Source organism: Saccopteryx leptura, chromosome 8, assembly GCF_036850995.1.
Source record: "Saccopteryx leptura isolate mSacLep1 chromosome 8, mSacLep1_pri_phased_curated, whole genome shotgun sequence".
NCBI classification, from domain to species: Eukaryota; Metazoa; Chordata; class Mammalia; order Chiroptera; family Emballonuridae; genus Saccopteryx; species Saccopteryx leptura.
Genome location: NC_089510.1, coordinates 42,585,812 through 42,603,550, shown reverse-complemented (window position 1 = coordinate 42,603,550; position 17,739 = coordinate 42,585,812). Strand labels below are relative to the sequence as shown.

At 39.1% G+C, this 17,739-nt stretch overlaps 1 protein-coding gene and 1 non-coding gene across 4 annotated transcripts in view; both read left to right on the top strand.

Annotated features, from left to right (window-relative positions):
• Nucleotides 1-15,367, top strand: part of NAA50 (N-alpha-acetyltransferase 50, NatE catalytic subunit) — a 33,161-nt gene extending 17,794 nt beyond the window's left edge. The window contains exons 2-5 of one of the 3 annotated variants that reach the window (XM_066347725.1): nucleotides 10,294-10,430; nucleotides 10,854-10,952; nucleotides 11,355-11,421; nucleotides 12,393-15,367. In XM_066347725.1, the coding sequence (XP_066203822.1) occupies nucleotides 10,294-10,430; nucleotides 10,854-10,952; nucleotides 11,355-11,421; nucleotides 12,393-12,570 (481 nt within the window). In that variant the 3' untranslated portion in view covers nucleotides 12,571-15,367. Of the gene's footprint in view, nucleotides 1-10,293; nucleotides 10,431-10,832; nucleotides 10,953-11,354; nucleotides 11,422-12,392 lie in introns of all 3 variants that reach the window. The other 2 variants (XM_066347723.1, XM_066347722.1) reach the window with 2 other exon arrangements.
• On the top strand, nucleotides 7,018-7,092 carry TRNAP-UGG (transfer RNA proline (anticodon UGG)). The gene has a single exon. It is a non-coding gene; the product is annotated as a tRNA-Pro (tRNA).
• Nucleotides 15,368-17,739: the final 2,372 nt, after the last annotated feature.

Genomic DNA, 17,739 nt, shown 5'->3' with positions numbered 1-17,739 from the left:
CAAGGAGCATCTGGCCTCAGCATGCTCCCATACCTCTTGCTAAGGGGCTCAGGCCTGTCACTACCTGCAGCCAGGTTTGGTTCACAGCTTATCTTTTCCTGGCCACCTCCAAGCCCAGCACAAATAGCAAGCCATCTACAGTTTGCTTTGTAGCTCATGCTGGGTAGTCCAGGCAGAACACAGGGGCTGACCTTGACCTGCACCTCCTGGGAGGCCCAGAGCCAGTGCATGTGGTGTACAGCTTCACAGCATGTTGAAGCACTACCCAGTCACAAACATAGTCAGGCACCAGAGCCTCCTAGCAGTAAGTCCTACTTCATGCATTGGACCCCTGCACAGCTATTCCTCTGTGGCGGTCACAGCCAGTCTTTGCAGCCCATCAGCCTGGGGGTAAATCACCCCCATTGACATGCCAATAGCAATCGAGGCTCAACTACAACAGGAGGTTGTACACAGTCTATGTGGGGGCACATCTAGAGTGCCCAGCTTGGGTGAATGGGACGGCTGTGTCCCCGGACCTTATAGGACACCTATATTAGGCCATTCTACCAGGCCTGGGAGACCAAACAATTCTACTTAAAACAAAAAACACAGGGAGACTTCCAAAATGAGAACATAAACATGTACCAAGTGAAAGAAAAGAAAACTCCAGAAAAAGAATTAAAATGGAGACAAGCAATCTACTGGATGCAGAATTCAAAACACTTGTTATAAGGAATACTCAGTGAACTTAGGAGAGGAGTAGATGAACTTAAAGAGAACTTCAGCCCTGGCTGGTTGGCTCAGCGGTAGAGCGTCGGCCTGGTGTGCGGGGGACCCGGGTTCGATTCCCGGCCAGGGCACATAGGAGAAGCGCCCATTTGCTTCTCCACCCCCACCCCCTCCTTCCTCTCTGCCTCTCTCTTCCCCTCCCGCAGCCAAGGCTCCATTGGAGCAGGGATGGCCCAGGCGCTGGGGATGGCTCCTTGGCCTCTGCCCCAGGCGCTAGAGTGGCTCTGGTCTCGGCAGAGCGATGCCCCGGAGGGGCAGAGCATCACCCCCTGGTGGGCAGAGCGTCGCCCTTGGTGGGCGTGCCAGGTGGATCCTGGTCGGGCACATGCGGGAGTCTGTCTGACTGTCTCTCCCCGTTTCCAGCTTCAGAAAAATACAAAAAAAAAAAAAGACAAAAAGAAAAAAGAGAACTTCAACAGCATAAAAAAGACATGGAAACCATTAAAAAAGAACCAGTCAAAAATGAAGGATACACTAAAATGAGTAATTGACAGGGAATCTACAGTAGAGTTAAAGCTGAAAATCAAAACAGTTTGAAATAGAAGGAAGCAGAAAGCACCCAATTAGACAGCAAAAAGGAAAAAGAATACCCCCCTACCCCAATAAGGATAGTGTGAGAAGCCATTGGAACAACTTCAAATGTATCATACCAACATTTGCATCTTGAATGGGGTGTCAGAAGAAGAGAGAAGGCAAGATACTGAAAATCTATTTTACAAAAATAATGACCCCTAACCTGGTCATACAGGTCTAGGAAGTGCAGAGTCCCAAACAAGATGAACCCAAAAGACCACACCAAGGCATATCATAATTAAAATGCAAAGTTTAAAAGGAGAATCTTGAAAGCAGCAAGAGAAAAGCAGTTACTTACAAGAGCTCCCATAAGACTGTTAGCTTATTTTTCAACAGAAACTGCAGGTCAGAAGGGATTGACCAGAAATATTCAAAGTGAAGAAAAGCAAGGAGCTACAAGCATCTTTCTCTGCCTAGCAAGAAATGGAAGGACAGACCCTGACTAGGTGGTGCAGTGGATAGTGTCATTCCAATGTTCTGAGGTTGTGGGTTTGATCCCCAGTCAGCGCACATATGAGAAGCAATCAGTGAGTGCATAGCTAAATGGAACAATGAGTTGATGTTTCTCTCCTTATCTTTTTCTCCCTTCTCCTCCCCAAATCAATGGAAAAATTAGAATCAGAGGATATATAAAGAGCTTCCCAGACAAGAAGAAGCCAAAGGAATCCATCACCACCAAACCAGTATTACAAGAAATGTTCAAAAGTTTTCTGTAAGAAGAAAAGGAGGCAGGGGGATAAAAAATATGAATAAGAAAATGATAATAAATACGTATCTATTAACAAATGAATCTGGAAAACGAACCTGCAGATCAGAAACTGACTCATACAGAGAACATTTTGAGGTCACCAGATAGGGGAGTTAGGATGGATGAAAAAAATGAAGGGATTAAGAAGTAGAAATTGCTTGTTATAAAATAGTCATGGAAATATAAAGTACAGCTCAGGGAGTTAGTCAATATTCTGATAACTGTATGGTGTCAGGGATGAGATTTATTGGGATGATCATTTAGTAAGTTATGTACTGTCTAATCACTGGGGTGTACACCTGAAACTAATATAATATTGTATGTCAGCTGTAATTGAAAAATTAAAAAGGTTTTCAAATATAAAAGCTAAGATTTTATCCCCCCTAAAGGCTGGAAAATCAAGGGTCAACGAATAATTGGTACAAATAGTAATTGCTGATGGACTTGAATAGACTACATGAACAATTACATTACCTCAACTGATTAAATACTCCAGTTGTCAGATTAAAATAGCAATGGTGCCTAGCCTGTGGTGGCACAGTGGATAGAGCATCGACCTGAAATGCTGAGTTTGCGGGTTCAAAACCCTGAACTTGTCTAGTCAAGGCACATGACAAATAACAAGCAAGCAATGAACAACTAAAGCAGTGGTTGGGAACCTTTTTGGCCGAGAGAGCCATGAACGCCACATTTTAAAATGTAATTCCATAAGAGCCATACAACGACCCGTGTACGTTATGTATTATCCAATAAAAATTTGGTGGTGTCCTGGAGGACAGCTGTGATTGGCTCCAGCCACCCGTAGTCATGAATATGAGTGGTAGGAAATGAATGATTTGTAATACATGAGAATGTTTTATATTTTTAACATTTTTTTTTTTTGATAAAGATTTGTCTGCGAGCCAGTTGCAGCCATCAAAAGAGCCACATCTGGCTCGCGAGCCATAGGTTCCTGACCCCTGAACTAAAGTGAAGCAACTATGAGTTGATACTTCTCACTCGCCCACTCTCCTCTCTGTAAAATCAATAAATAAAATCTTTAATAAAAGGAGCAATACTATGCCTGCATTGATTAACAAAGTACGCTTTAAGATAAGAACTATTACAGCAAAAAGAGATAAAATGATAAAAGGATCAACTCATACCAGTTCCAAATATCTTTTGGATATGTTTAATTTGAGATGTCTACTAGAGATGCTTTGTAGTTTAGGTGTTTTCTCTAGGTTAAAAACAAATGTGGAAGTTGGCAGCGTTAAAGGTATAAGGCTATGAGATTGAGGTCACTAAGATAAGTGTAGATAGGAAAGACAACCAAGTACTGTCCTGGATGTACAAGGCCCTCATACAATGAGTTCTTCGAGCTCAGCTTCTACATTTACACAAAGCACACTTTCTTACAGTTTTTGGAATTCATCATTGCTATTTTATTAATGTTCTACTGTCTCTTTAGAATGCATTTTTTGCCCTCCCACGTAACAAACTCCTAGTCATCCTTCACAACCTTTCACGGGATCACCTCCATTCTTAGTATTTTTTTGTACTCTGCACATATGCTAATTTTAGAACATTGTATTATATATCCTTGTATTTCCTATTACCTGTAAAGTTTTTTGCATTTCAGATGTTAGTATGATACATAGGTGTTCAAGTATTGAAGCAACTGATTTATCCTTTGAATAGGCAACTTAGATGTTCATAAGAACTCTAGCCTGACCAGGTGGTGGCACAATGGATAGAGCGTTGGACTGGGATGTGGAGGACCCAGGTTCAAAACCCCGAGGTCGCCAGCTTGAGTGCAGGATCACTGGCTTGGGCATGGGATCATAGACGTGACCTCATGGTCGCTGGCTTGAGCCCAAGGTCGCTGGCTTGAGCAAGGAGTCATTCACTCTGCTGTAGTCCCCTGGTCAAGGCACATGTGAGAAGAAACAACAATTGAACAGCTGAGGAGCTGCAATGAATTGATGCTTCTCATCTCTCCCTTCCTGTCTGTTTGTCCCTAGCTGTCCCACTCTCTGTCAAAAAAAAGAAAGAGGCCCTGGCCGGTTGGCTCAGCAGTAGAGTGTCGGCCTGGCATGCAGGGGACCCGGGTTCGATTCCCGGCCAGGGCACATAAGGAGAAGCGCCCATTTGCTTCTCCACCCCCACCCCCCTCTTTCCTCTCTGTCTCTCTCTTCCCCTCCCGCAGCCAAGGCTCCATTGGAGCTAAGATGGCCCGGGCACTGGGGATGGTCCCTTGGCCTCTGCCCCAGGCGCTATAGTGGCTCTGGTCATGGCAGAGCGACGCCCCAGAGGGGCAGAGCATTGCCCCCTGGTGGGCAGAGCCTCGCCGGGTGGGCGTGCCGGGTGGATCCCTGTCCGGTGCATGCAGGAGTCTGTCTGACTGTCTCTCCCCGTTTCCAGCTTCAGAAAAATACAAAAAAAAAAAAAAAAAAAGAAAGAAAGAAAGAAAAAACTAGAAAATTTTAGATTCACGGATAGAATTCTTTAAATCTCTATTCAATTTTTTAATAGAGACTGGAGTTTTTTACCTTCTAAAAGCTTTTTGGTGGTTTAAAGTCAAGAAATGTTCTAATTTTCTTGACATTTCTTCATAGCCTTCTATGTTTATGCCTTTGATACTACATGGTCTTTCGTAACTAATATTTATAAGTTGATACTACTCTGATATATTTAGAGTATCCACTTCTTAAAATAATTCAGTGCTAAGTGATCAGGATTACAGATGTATTCTATTTCAATCAGACATATATCATGTTTCTGAGATTTAAACTATTTGACGGTGAATTTTGCTAAAAGTTACGTTTAATGGACACTTTGAAATTCTGATTTTAGAATATCCTGACAGTCTGTTAATAATCAAACTTGCTTAATTCCTTTCTTAAATAGCTACCAATTTCTTACTATCCCATTTCTGTTTTAAAATATATGTCTCTGTCCATAGAAAAATATTGAACAACTATATATATGTAATGGAATTTTTAATCAAGACAAGTATAGTTTAAAATTAAACAGGGAAAGATTAAGCTGCCCATTCCCTAATGATTCAGTTTCATGTTCTATATTTAGGCTTGATTTGCATACTCTAGTGGAAATTTTTTGGTAGTTAACTTTTATTAGAGTCAGTCTAGCACACTACATTGTAACCACCTTTTCCTTCTGGATGAAAACAAATACCTGGTTGTTATCCTTTTAAAATTAACAAATATATTTGAAGCCTGGTAATTACCTAGAAATCATTCTTTATGTTTTTCTTAATGATTTTAGAGAGGAAGGGAGAGAGAGACAGAAACATCAATCTAGTCCTGTATGCGCCCTGAGCAGGCATCAAAGCCACAACCTTTGCACATCAGGTCGATGTTCTAGCCAGCTGAGCTATCTCTCTAGCCAGGGCATGGAAATCATTTTTTAAATTCAGGTTCTTTCAGTTATAATTTAGAAGCTTGGCTTCTAGGTTTTTATTGTTGTTATAATTAGACTTAGTACTGGAATTTTTCAATCACTTTTAAAATATAGAAACTAAATTATTTTTAAGTACAATAGAGTGATTTTCAGGTGGTATGCTCTAAATATAATGAAGCTACAGTCTAGTTGAAAGAAATTACTGCACTCAGTTTGTGGTGCTGTACTAAATTAAAGAGTAGCACTATGTTATATGGTATCACTTAAATATGAAACTTTAAGGGGAAAAAACCTCAAATAGTAGAAAAATGGTTGCCAGGATGGGAAATAGGGAAAGATTGGTAAAGGGGTACAAACTTTTAGTTACAAAAAGCATAAGGTCGCCTAACCTATGGTGACAAAGTGGATAAAATGTCAACCTGGAATGCTGAACCAGTTCAAAACCTGGGCTTGCCCATTCAGGGCACATACAAAAAGCAACTACAAGTATGAGTTGATTCTTCCCGCCTCCAATTCTCTGTCTCTTTCTCTTCCTCTGCCCCTCCCTACCTCTCTCCCCTCTCTCTAAAAAGTCAATTTAAAAACAGCCTGACCAGGCGGTGGCGCAGTGGATAGAGCGTCAGACTGGGATGTGGAGGACCCAGGTTCGAAACCCCGAGGTCACCAGCTTGAGCGCGGGCTCATCTGGCTTGAGCAAAAAGCTCACCAGCTTGGACCCAGGGTCGCTGGCTGGAGCAGGGGGTTGCTCAGTCTGCTGAAGGCCCGCGGTCAAGGCACATGTGAGAGAGCAATCAACGAACAGCTAAGGTGTCGCAATGAGAAACTGATGATTGATGCTTCTCATCTCTCTCCAATCCTGTCTGTCCCTATCTATCCCTCTCTCTGACTCTCTCTCTCTCTGTCCCTGAAAAAAAAAAAGAAGATACATAATGGAAGACTGTGTGGGTAAGACAGTTTAATAAATGAGGTCCTTTTAAAAAAATAATTAAAAAAAAAAAAGTAAACAAAATGCAAAAGACCTGAGGATCCAGTGTGGAACATGGTGACTATAGTTACTAACACTGTTATATAATTGAAATTTGCTTAGAGAGAACTTAAATGTTCCCACATACCAAAAATGATAAATATGTGAGGTGATAGAGGTATAAATTAAATGGGAGGAATATTTTAAAAATAGACATTTATGTAATAAGATGTGGGGTCCTATATTTTACAGCATAACAGTATCTGCAAATAAAACACCTCTGAGTGGTAGGTGTGTGAGCCATCTCACATGGTAAGTGAAATATCATTTTACTAGCCATAAAGAAAAAGTCAGGGTTAGGAAGTGCTTTAGTAAAGGGGAGGGGGGTTCTATGAATGAGAACGTAGATAAAGAAGACATGAATCTCACAAAGGGAATTTATTTCATTTGTCAAATACTGGAGAGAATACTACCATGTTTACTCATATTGACTCTTGTGGCTAGAAATTGAAAAGGAAATCTCTTTTATAAGATGTTTGCATTTAAAATGTGTGTCTGGGCCCTGGCTGGTTGGCTCAGCGGTAGAGCGTCGGCCTGGCGCAGGGGGACCCGGGTTCGATTCCCGGCCAGGGCACATAGGAGAAGCGCCCATTTGCTTCTCCACCCCCCCCCCTTTCCTCTCTGTCTCTCTCTTCCCCTCCCGCAGCTAAGGCTCCATTGGAGCAAAGATGGCCCGGGCGCTGGGGATGGCTCCTTGGCCTCTGCCCCAGGCGCTAGAGTGGCTCTGGTCGCAGCAGAGCGACGCCCCGGAGGGGCAGAGCATCGCCCCCTGGTGGGCAGAGCGTCTCCCCTGGTGGGTGTGCCGGGTGGATCCCGGTCGGGCGCATGCGGGAGTCTGTCTGACTGTCTCTCCCCGTTTCCAGCTTCAGCAAAAAAAAATACAAAAAAAAAAAAATAATAAAATAAAATGTGTATCTGCTAAGAAACTCATTTTGTTCAGGTTTTAAGAAGACATACAGAAAGTTCAAGGGTAGCCCTGGCTGGACAGCTCAATTGGTTGGAGTGTTGTCTGGATATGCCAAAATTACGGGTTCAATCCCCAGTCAGGGCATATACAATACAAGAATCAACCAGTGAATGCATAAATCAGTGAACAAGAAATTGATGTTTCTCTCTCTCTTTGTGACCTTCCTTCCCTCTCTATCTCTTCCTTCCTCTCTCTCTAAAATCAATTTAAAAAAGATGTTCAAGGTAGTTGGTCATAATTAACTAATAAAAAACAGCATAAAAATGAAATAATTGAGGCAGGAAGGCTAAAGTTCCAAATAAACATAACATCTGTAATCAGTTTTTTGTTGCTTTTTAATAACCAATACATTGTTTTTTTTATTTTATCTAAATTTGACCATTTCAGAGAGTTTTGTTTTAAAAATTACAATTTTGACCATGTTTTTTGGAATATGCGTTTAATCATATTTTGTATGTGTTAACAAAAGTTGAATCATAATTTTTTTTTTCTTAGCAAGAGAGAGGCGGAGGGAGAGACAGGAAGAGAGATGAGTTGAATCACTTGAGTTGTTCATTGATTGCTTCTCATAGGGGCCTTGTCTGCAGAGCTCAAGCTGAGCCAGCAACACGACACTCAAGCTGGCAACCTCAGGGTTTCAAACCTGGGACCTCAGTGTCCCAGGTTGACGCTCTGTCCATGTACTACCACTGGTCAGGCAGATCATAATTTTTATGTACCTAGATAGTTGGAATATGCTTTCCATTCCACAAAAAAATATGTCAACACTTTATATTTTGTGGTAGTAATATTACTGTATCATGCTTTATTTAACTAGTCCCCTGAAGGTGGATACTCAAATTTCTCTCTTTTCGCCTGACCTGTGGTGGCACAGTGGATAAAGCGTCCGACCTGGAAATGCTGAGGTTGCCGGTTCGAAACCTGAGCTTGCCTGGTCAAGGCACATATCGGAGTTGATGCTTCCAGCTCCTCCCCCCTGTCTCTCTCTGCTCCCTCTCTCTCTCTCTCTCTCTACTCTCTAAAATGAATAAATAAAAAAAAATGTTTAAAAAAAATTTCTCTTTTTTTTTGCTGTTACCATAGTGTGATAATTTCCTGGGCTTGCCTTGTCAAGGCCCATATGGGAGTTGATGCTACCATAGTGTGATAATTTAACACTCTTGTTTAGGCATTTCTCCAAAAGAATTTTCAAAATCTATGTGCTTATATTATATTGCAAACGATTAATTAGGGTGTATTGTTTCTCTTCCCTTTAGTTGACCAGTGCCATTTTGATCTGGAACTAGCACTGAAAGAGTAGGCCCTCTTTAGTTTTCTAGCTTCTTGGTTGGTATCAGATTGTTTTATTTTGGACTCATTTTATATTTTCTTTTAATGTTTTTATCACTCCCTGTTAAGATTTTTAAGAAGACATTGTATATCAGCAACTCTACTAATGATAGTGCTAGTGGTCTTAGGAAGAAAAAATATGTGGATGCTATTCAGGTTTGTCTTATCTTTTTTTTTTTTTTTTTTTAATACTTCAATTTTTTTTTTTTTAATTTATTCATTTTTAGAGAGGAGAGAGAGGGAGAGAGAGAGAGAAGGGAGGAGGAGCTGGAAGCATCAACTCCCATATGTGCCTTGACCAGGCAAGCCCAGGGTTTCGAACCGGCAACCTCAGTGTTTCCAGGTCGACGCCCTGTCCACTGAGCCACCACAGATCAGGCCGTCTTGTTATCTTTGATCAACTTTTAGTTTATGGTGGTAAAATTGACTTGAGCTATTAAAAATTCCTTTTGTTGTCAGCTCTATAAGCCAAATATCTTTGTTACTATGAATTTGGAACTTTTTTTAGCTTTAATCCCTTTCCCCATGAAACCAGTTGTTTTAATTACATTTTTTTTTTTTTTAGCAAGTAGTTCTCACACTGTTTTTTGGGGGTTTTTCCCCCTCAAAGTGTGGAGTCGCGTGTTCCTTTCCCAGAGATTCTGCTTCTGAAGGTATGGGGTGGGATCCAGCAATTTGGAGTTAAATACCACCCCATATAACTCTAGGTGGTTCCTGGCTCAATTAATAGAATGTAAATAATTTTACATATTTGGATTATTTTCTTAGTACAAAATTTCTTTTTAAAAAAATTTTTTTTAGATATTTTTTATTCATTCATTTTTATTAGAGAAACAGAGGAGAGAGGGAGAGAGAGATGAAAGAGACAGAACAGGGGGAGGAGCAGGAAGCATCAACTTTCACATGTGCCTTCTTGACCAGGCAAACCTGGGGCTTCGAACTGGTGACCTCAGCATTCCAGGCCAACGCCCCATCCACTGCACCACCAAAGGTCAGGCAGGACAAAATTTCTAGAGTAGAATTACTTGGATAAAAGATGTACTTTTTAGGGTTTTTGATAAATAGTGCTAGATTGTCTTTGAGATATATCCACTGACATTCCCATCAGCAGAATATAAGAATACCATTTGCTATACTGCCTTACCAATTATTAGGTATCATTCTTTTTGATCAATAACATTTTAAATTTTTCTGAATTGTAGAAGACAAGGAAAATTCTGGCCTTTATATAGCATACTCTGGACTTCTCAATAATAGTTTATTGTCTCTAAATGTATACCAGTATATCAGAACTATGGGTTAAATCTGGATAGAGTGGCTGGCAAAATCTAATAAATAGTAATCTCCTTAGTAATATAAAGTTACTGTGAAAGGATTGGATTTATCAATCACGAAAAAAGATTTGGTACCCTTCTAATATGTTTGTCTTAACAAATGCAGCTAATTATATTTTATTGAGTACTATTTGGTTTGTTCCAGTAGCCGGATCGAGCTGGGAGATGTGACACCACACAATATTAAACAGCTGAAGAGATTAAACCAGGTCATCTTTCCAGTCAGCTACAACGACAAGTTCTACAAGGATGTGCTGGAGGTTGGCGAGCTAGCAAAGCTTGGTATAATGTTTTCTGTCTTCCTTCATTTGTTTATTTTCATGTTCTTGACTCCTAGTTTTTAATAGTAGAGCAGAAAGAGTTAACCAATTTAATCTCCTTATTTTACAAGTGAAGAAATGGGGGATCCAGATTCTGAGAAATCATTCAAATTCAAGTTTTAAAAGGAAATGCTACTACACCTTTTTTATTTAGTGTGTGTTTTAACATTTTTAGCTTTACTCTAGATGAGAATTAAATTCCTAAGAAAGTGTAGGAGGCTTTTGAGGCTGTCGATATTCAGAGTAGCTGATAAAATTTAATGCTGATAACAACAGGTTAGTCTTTATAGAGGGGGTGGGAAAGATTTAATAAAATGTGTTACTTTATCTGTTGAATGTTATATCTTCATGTTTCCCATGGCAGCCTATTTCAATGATATTGCAGTAGGTGCGGTGTGCTGTAGGGTGGATCATTCACAGAATCAGAAGAGACTTTACATCATGACACTAGGATGTCTGGCACCGTACCGAAGGCTAGGAATAGGTAAGATTATTTATTTTTATTTCTTCAACACACGGTTACTGTTCCTGATCCAGTAAGTCAAGCCATTTCTTTTAGGAGTACTCGGAAGGCTAATGAAATATATATGATAAGGCAAAACATATTTCTTTATTAACATAATTGGAAGCCCTAATTAAGTTTGTTATTAATGTGCCTTTGCTTTTTCTGTTTTCCTTCTACCTGGAATGTCTTGTATAGAAAGGTTGCTTTTCTGCTAGCAGTTTAAATATACATAGTATAGAGAGAGAACAAATTTGGAAAATCTGGATGTCTATTGTTTATCTCATATTCTGTAAGGACTCAGTAAGTGTTAAGATGGCCATTAGATGTGTAACTTAAAGGTTGATCTTTATGAGATTACTTATTTGTTTGTCTTATGAATAGGAACTAAAATGTTAAATCATGTCTTAAACATCTGTGAAAAAGATGGCACTTTTGACAACATCTATCTGTAAGTAAAATTATATTTAATATTATTATCTAAATAGTTTAAGATTTTGGCAAAAGAAATCTGTATGGAAACTTTAAATTCTGGTCACACACCATGGACATGGTGGTGGTGATGCTTTATTTAGTTTTAATAATAGATAAGAAACCTGATATAAAACATCCTTGTTTTGCTTATTACATTGGGGTAGGAGCTCCAAAGTCACAGGGATGAAATCAAGATTAAAACTCATCTTAAATTTAAGAATTAATTCATTAATATTTTATTTGCCCTCTTGTTTGCATTCTGTTTTGTTCAGGTCTCTTAGTTATGTGCTCATTAGTGGTAAAGTTAATAATCAGAGTCAGAATACCTGGCTGATACTATATTTGGATCTTAAGAGATCTCAGATAAAGAGCCAAGAATAGGTCATAACAGTCAATTCTTTATAATATAGATACTGAGATTATCATTTTCACTTTGACAGCAGAGAAATTAAATCACCGTATTTTTTGCTTCATAAGATGTACTTTTCCCCCAAAAAAAGTGGAGGGGGAAATCACCATGCGTCTTATGGAGCGAAAAATACGGTATTTTATTAAATATCTTAATACACCATTTGGATCAGATTTTTTTTTTTTTTTTTTAATTTTCCTTCTTAAAACTCTTGGTGTGTCTTATGGAACGAAAAATACGGTATACAGTATAATGCTATTTGAGGAGTAATTGAAATAGCTTAAGTTATTATCAAAATAAAGCATGCTTTTATATCAATCACAAAGAGGATATATATTCAGGCATTTGAGACCCTAAGGTTTTTTATCAAAAGGTTTTCCAAAATGAATACTTAATCTTTCTTGATTATTACTAATTGTATAGAGATTCTGACAAATGTCTACAGTATTCCACTTCCAAGCAATTTGAAGCTATCTGTGGAGAACATATAAAAGCTGATGAAATCTTAATTTTTTTCCTGATATCCTCTTATATCTCAGGCATGTCCAGATCAGCAATGAGTCGGCAATTGACTTCTACAGGAAGTTTGGCTTTGAGATTATTGAGACCAAGAAGAACTACTATAAGAGGATAGAGCCTGCAGATGCTCATGTGCTGCAGAAAAACCTCAAAGTCCCTTCTGGCCAGAATGCAGACGTGCAAAAGACAGACAACTGAACAAATTACAAATGAACTTTCTTTCACTTGCTTGTCGCCAAATAAAAGAGAGGCCCATTGATTTATTTCCCCCTTTCTTTTATAATTTTCCCCACTCCTTGTTCTTGTTTTTCCTCTTTTCTTTCTTTCCCTTCTAAAAGTTTTAATACTTTCAACGACTTTCCATTTTAATCATGTTTGGATTGTTTTGGTTCTCTTATTTGTGTGAGGTGGATTGATTGTAGGAAGGAGAAGGTATATAGACTGGTTAATTTCACAGTTAAGATATATGATCCCAAAAGTTTGGGTGTCAATTTTAATTTGTTTTTAGCTTTTTTATGTCCTACTTTCACATGGAAGGGCAGAGCCTACAAAATATTGTGTATTTCAAAAGAAAAAAGAAGCAGCAGCAGTATCTTATTCTCTAATCATAGACAAGTTTAGTGTGTTTGTGGTACTTTGGGTTTTCCGAGACTGTTTGTGGCATACTGATCCCTAGACATTGCCTTCAACTCCACCTTTTGTCTTTCTAAGTTCTATCTCAGGAGTTGGACTGTTGTTATCCTTATAAGAAATACTAAGCTTATTTTGTTTTTTTTAAGCAGTTATTTCTTCCTTCCTCGGTGGCTGAGGGTGGGTGGGGATAGTTTGGGTAGGTAGTGTTAGATTTTGGTCTCAGTATTTGAGTTACACTGCTTTTTGCTAATGAGTTGGCTGGTTGTTAACAGATTTATTTTCCTGCTGTTGATTGTTATTAGTGGCATTAACTTTTAGAGTTTGAGCTGGTGAGATTAATTTTTTTAATATCCCAGCTAGAGATACGGCCTTTGATTGACCTAAAGAGGTTTGTTGTGACTTTTCTTCTGTTCTTTTCCTTCAGTCAACCCATAGTATAGTTACTCTAACCTTGAAAATGGAGTTGATATCCTTATAGGTCAGTACCCCTATAGAATCCTGAAGCGCAGGTGTTGTTGTCTCTTGGACATATTAGAACATACCTAAAAGGAAGCTTAGATGGACTTGTGGCACATAATCTGCATTTAATGTCAGCTAGTGCAGGCTGTTAAAAGTGTGGCCACTGATCATTTGATTATATAGGAAAGAATATCTAGACAGTATTTTTTAGAACAACATAGCTGTGCTATTGCTTATCTGTTGGAGAACATCCTAGATTTGTTTACATTCTGTGCCTGTGATATTGAGTTTAAGGATTTGGGGGAGGAGGAATTGTTAAACATACTGCTTCAAGGAAAAGTAAGTCTAGAAATGTTACTAATGCAAGTGTCACTGTTACCTTTTCCTCTGACAGGACTGGTTTATGCAAGATCATTTTCTGGTGCATAAAGAGTGGTTTTGATGGGTTGATAACTTTTTATAAGACAGGACACATCTGAAATTTTCTTGTTTTCCTCCCACCCCCATCTCCAATATTTAAAGTTTTCTGATTGCCAATATTGGTGGCCCAACAGATGATCTCACTACACTTTAAAACAATGCACAAAGTTTGAAAATTCTGTCATTTGACTTTAAAAGGAAGTTTGATTTGTAATATTTATCCTGTTAATGTAAATTCTGCTATGAAAATCTCCAAATATGTTAAATGACAATTATTTTACACAATAATATGCACATTTTATAATCGTAAGTTTTTATTTGAGAATGTGAACGTACGATAGACTTCAGCAGTCTTAATTGAGTGCCAAGAATAATACAGAAAAGGAAGATAGTTGATGAATAAGTTTATAGGATTCTAATCTTAAGATATAGTAGAAATGTAGAAACAATGCTGGCTTTTTGGGTGTCAGTTTCATCAGCAGTCAGTCTAAGCTTAAAAGAAAATTTCAGCATTAGTACCTTTACCTTCATGGATAAGTTTGAGCTTCCTCTTGCCACGAGAAGAGTGCTTGAGTTACAGAAGACATAATTAGTTTAAAAAATCCAGCCCTTTTGTAAATTTCCAGATATCAAAATAGATTTTGATATATAAATGAGTTTTCTGAGATGACACTGCCTCTATTTCTATAACCATTTCACCTGGACTTTCTAATCAGTCCTATGAATGTATCCCTAAATGTGGTTATTGAAAACCGAATAGCTGCCTCATGACAATTAAGTACATGTTATTTAAGGAGGAAAAAATATTAAATTTTGAATTGAGTGTGTAGGCTCTCTATCACTTAGTGTCTCTTTTTCCACACTAGTCAATGACTTTAATCTAAATTGTAAATGTTTGTAAAGGGTTAGCTGTCCTATATCAGCCTTGTATTAAATAATTCCATCCACTTATGGAGGAGCAGAGGTAGAAGCTGGGTATTAGTTCATATGCTTATGATACTGAAATAATGTCCCATGTTCATTGGTTATTTTGAAATACAAAAATTATCATTGAGGTAAAACAATTCTATTAACTGGATGATCACAGGATATATCCATAATATATTTTAGGACAGGTAGTTTTTACTCTGGGGCAAATAGGTAAAAATTATACTGGATGGCAATTGCATTTCGGTTCTAAAGAAAAAAGAATCTGCAGAGAAATCTATGCAATATATAATTTGCCCAGATTAGTTTTTATTTGAGGAAGAAGTTCTGAAATATCCCCAAAGCAGTTTACTTGTCAACTAAAAGTCCTCCAAAAGCAGAACTATTGGGAAACCTGTGGTATGTGGGGTGGAAAAGAAAAGCTCCCTCAGTTTTTTGGAGGGAATAACTTTAAAAATACTTAAATGGAAAAGTTTACTTGGTGCAGTTAAGAATTAAACTTGTTGATTTTAACATTGCTGTTACATCTTAAATAAACTTATGTGATGTTCTGGTAGCAATCTGTGATGTGTGGTAAATGAAAAAAAAAATCCACTTTTTGTTGAATGAGATCAGCAACTGTTTGTAGTCATGCTTACTGTTGCCCCATTTGGTTTTCAAATACTTATACTGGACAGTAAGATCTTACTTAAAACTAGCCCTGGCCAGTTGGCTCAGAGGTAGAGTGTTGCCTGGCATATGGATGTCCCAGGTGGAGAAGCAACCATCTGCTTCTCCTTCCCTCCCCCCCCCCTTCTCTCTCTCTCAATTTTTCTGCAGCCATGGTTTGATTGATTCCAGTGCATTGGCCCCGGGCCCTGAGGATGGCTCCATGGAGCCACTGCCTCAGGTGCTAAAAATAGCTCAATTGCTGAGCATGGCTCTGGATGGGCAGAGCATTAGCCCCAGTTGGGGGTTGCTGGGTCGGTCCTAGTCATAGTGCATGCAGGAATCTATTTCTCCATCTCCTCTCACTTGGAAAAGAAGAAGAAAAGAAAAAAAATAGATCTTACTTAAAACTAATTAAAATAGGCAAAGTTGAATCATAGCCTCCTAATTCAGATCTTTTGGAACTGCTAGAAACAATGCTCAGTATCTGCAGGTCTGTCTCAATGAGGGGAAAAGACTCAAGAAGTTATTTTACTGCTGCTATATTTTGAATGTTAATTGTTAAAGACACCTGCCACTTTAGGTTGTGATCTCAGTGGTGTGCACTGACTACAGGTAATTCATATTCAAGTGTTTTTTTGTTAGTGAGGAAGGAGTTTTAGTGGTTGAGTAAGTAAAGGATTGTTTGTTTGTTTTTTATATAAGACTTTATTCATTTTAGAGAGGACAGAGAGAGAAAGGGGGGAGGAGCAGAAAGCATCAACCTCCATATGTGCCTTGACCAGGCAGGCCCAGTGTTTTGAACCGGCAACCTCAGTGTTCCAGGTTGACACTATCCACTGCACCACCACAGGTTAGGCAGGAATTGCTTTTCTGTTTGTTTTTTTAAGTTTTCTTCTGAATTTTAGACAATTTAAATTTTTGTCTTTAACAAAATTAACCCAGTGTTTATTATCTTAGTCAAAATTGTTAGAATTTTGCTTATTTCAGTCAAGAAACAATGGGTGATCTTTGCTTGATGTCTTAGTTGTCACTGTGTAGCACGTTATCCGAAAATTTAGCAGTTTAAAAAATGTATTATCACCCATAGTTTATAAGTCATGAATCCAGAAGTGGCTCAGGTGGGTGGTTCTGGCTTGAAGTTGCATCATCTTGAAAGCTTGAAGAGGGCTGAAGGAGCCCTATCCAAGATGGCTCACTGATTCACTTTGGCGACGGGAGGAACTCAGTTCCTTCCTATGAGGGTGTCTTCCACAGGGCTGCCCGAGTGCCAACTGGCATCTGGCTTTCCCCAAAGTGAGTGATCCAAGAACGTAAGCAGAAGCCATACTTTTGTATGAACTATCTTAAGAAAAGATATACCAGTTTCTTCCACCATATTCTGTTGGTCAGAGACCAATCATTGCCAGCAACCTCGGGGTTTCGTACCTGGGTCCTCCACATCCCAGTCTGAGACTATCCATTGCACCATTTTCTGGTCAGGCGAGCACCTACTGTATATGAGCTCTAAGGATATGTCAGTAAGCTAAGCAAATGTGAATCATTGGCTTTAAAGGGAAGTTAAATTTAGCCCTGGTTGCGTAGCTCATTGATAAGAGCATCATATGGATACACTAAGGTTGCTGGTTCAATCCTTGGGTCAGGACACATACAAGAATCAACCAATGAATGCGTAAATAACAGAAGATGTTTGTTAACATCAAATAAAACAAAAAAAGAACAAAGGGAACCTGACCAGGTGTTGGTGCAATGGATAGAGCAACAGACTGGGACACAGGACCCAGTTCAGAACCCTGAAGTTGCTGTCTTGAGCCAAAATGTCGCTGGCTTGAGCAAGAGGTCACTCGATCTGCTGTAGCCCTCCCCCCACCCCATCAAGACACATGAGAAAGCAGTCAATGAACAACTAAGGTGCCACAACAAGATGATACTTCTCATTTCTCTCCCTTCCTGTCCGTCTGTCCTTATCTGTCCCTCTCTCTGTCACAAAATTAAAAAAAAATAAAGAAGAACAAAGGGAGCCTGGCTTGTGATGGTGCAGTGGATAGACCATGGACCTGGGACACAGGTCCTAGGTTCAAAACGCGGAGATGCCAGCTTGAGCACAGGCTCATCAGCTTGAGCATGGGATCATATCCATGGTTGCAGGCTTGAAGCCCAAGGTCACACTGACTTGTCTTAAGCACCCCACCCCCATCAAGGCACATAAGAGAAGCAATCAATGAACTAAAGTGATAGAACTACGAGTTGATGTTTTTCATGTCTAAATAGAGGCCTGCC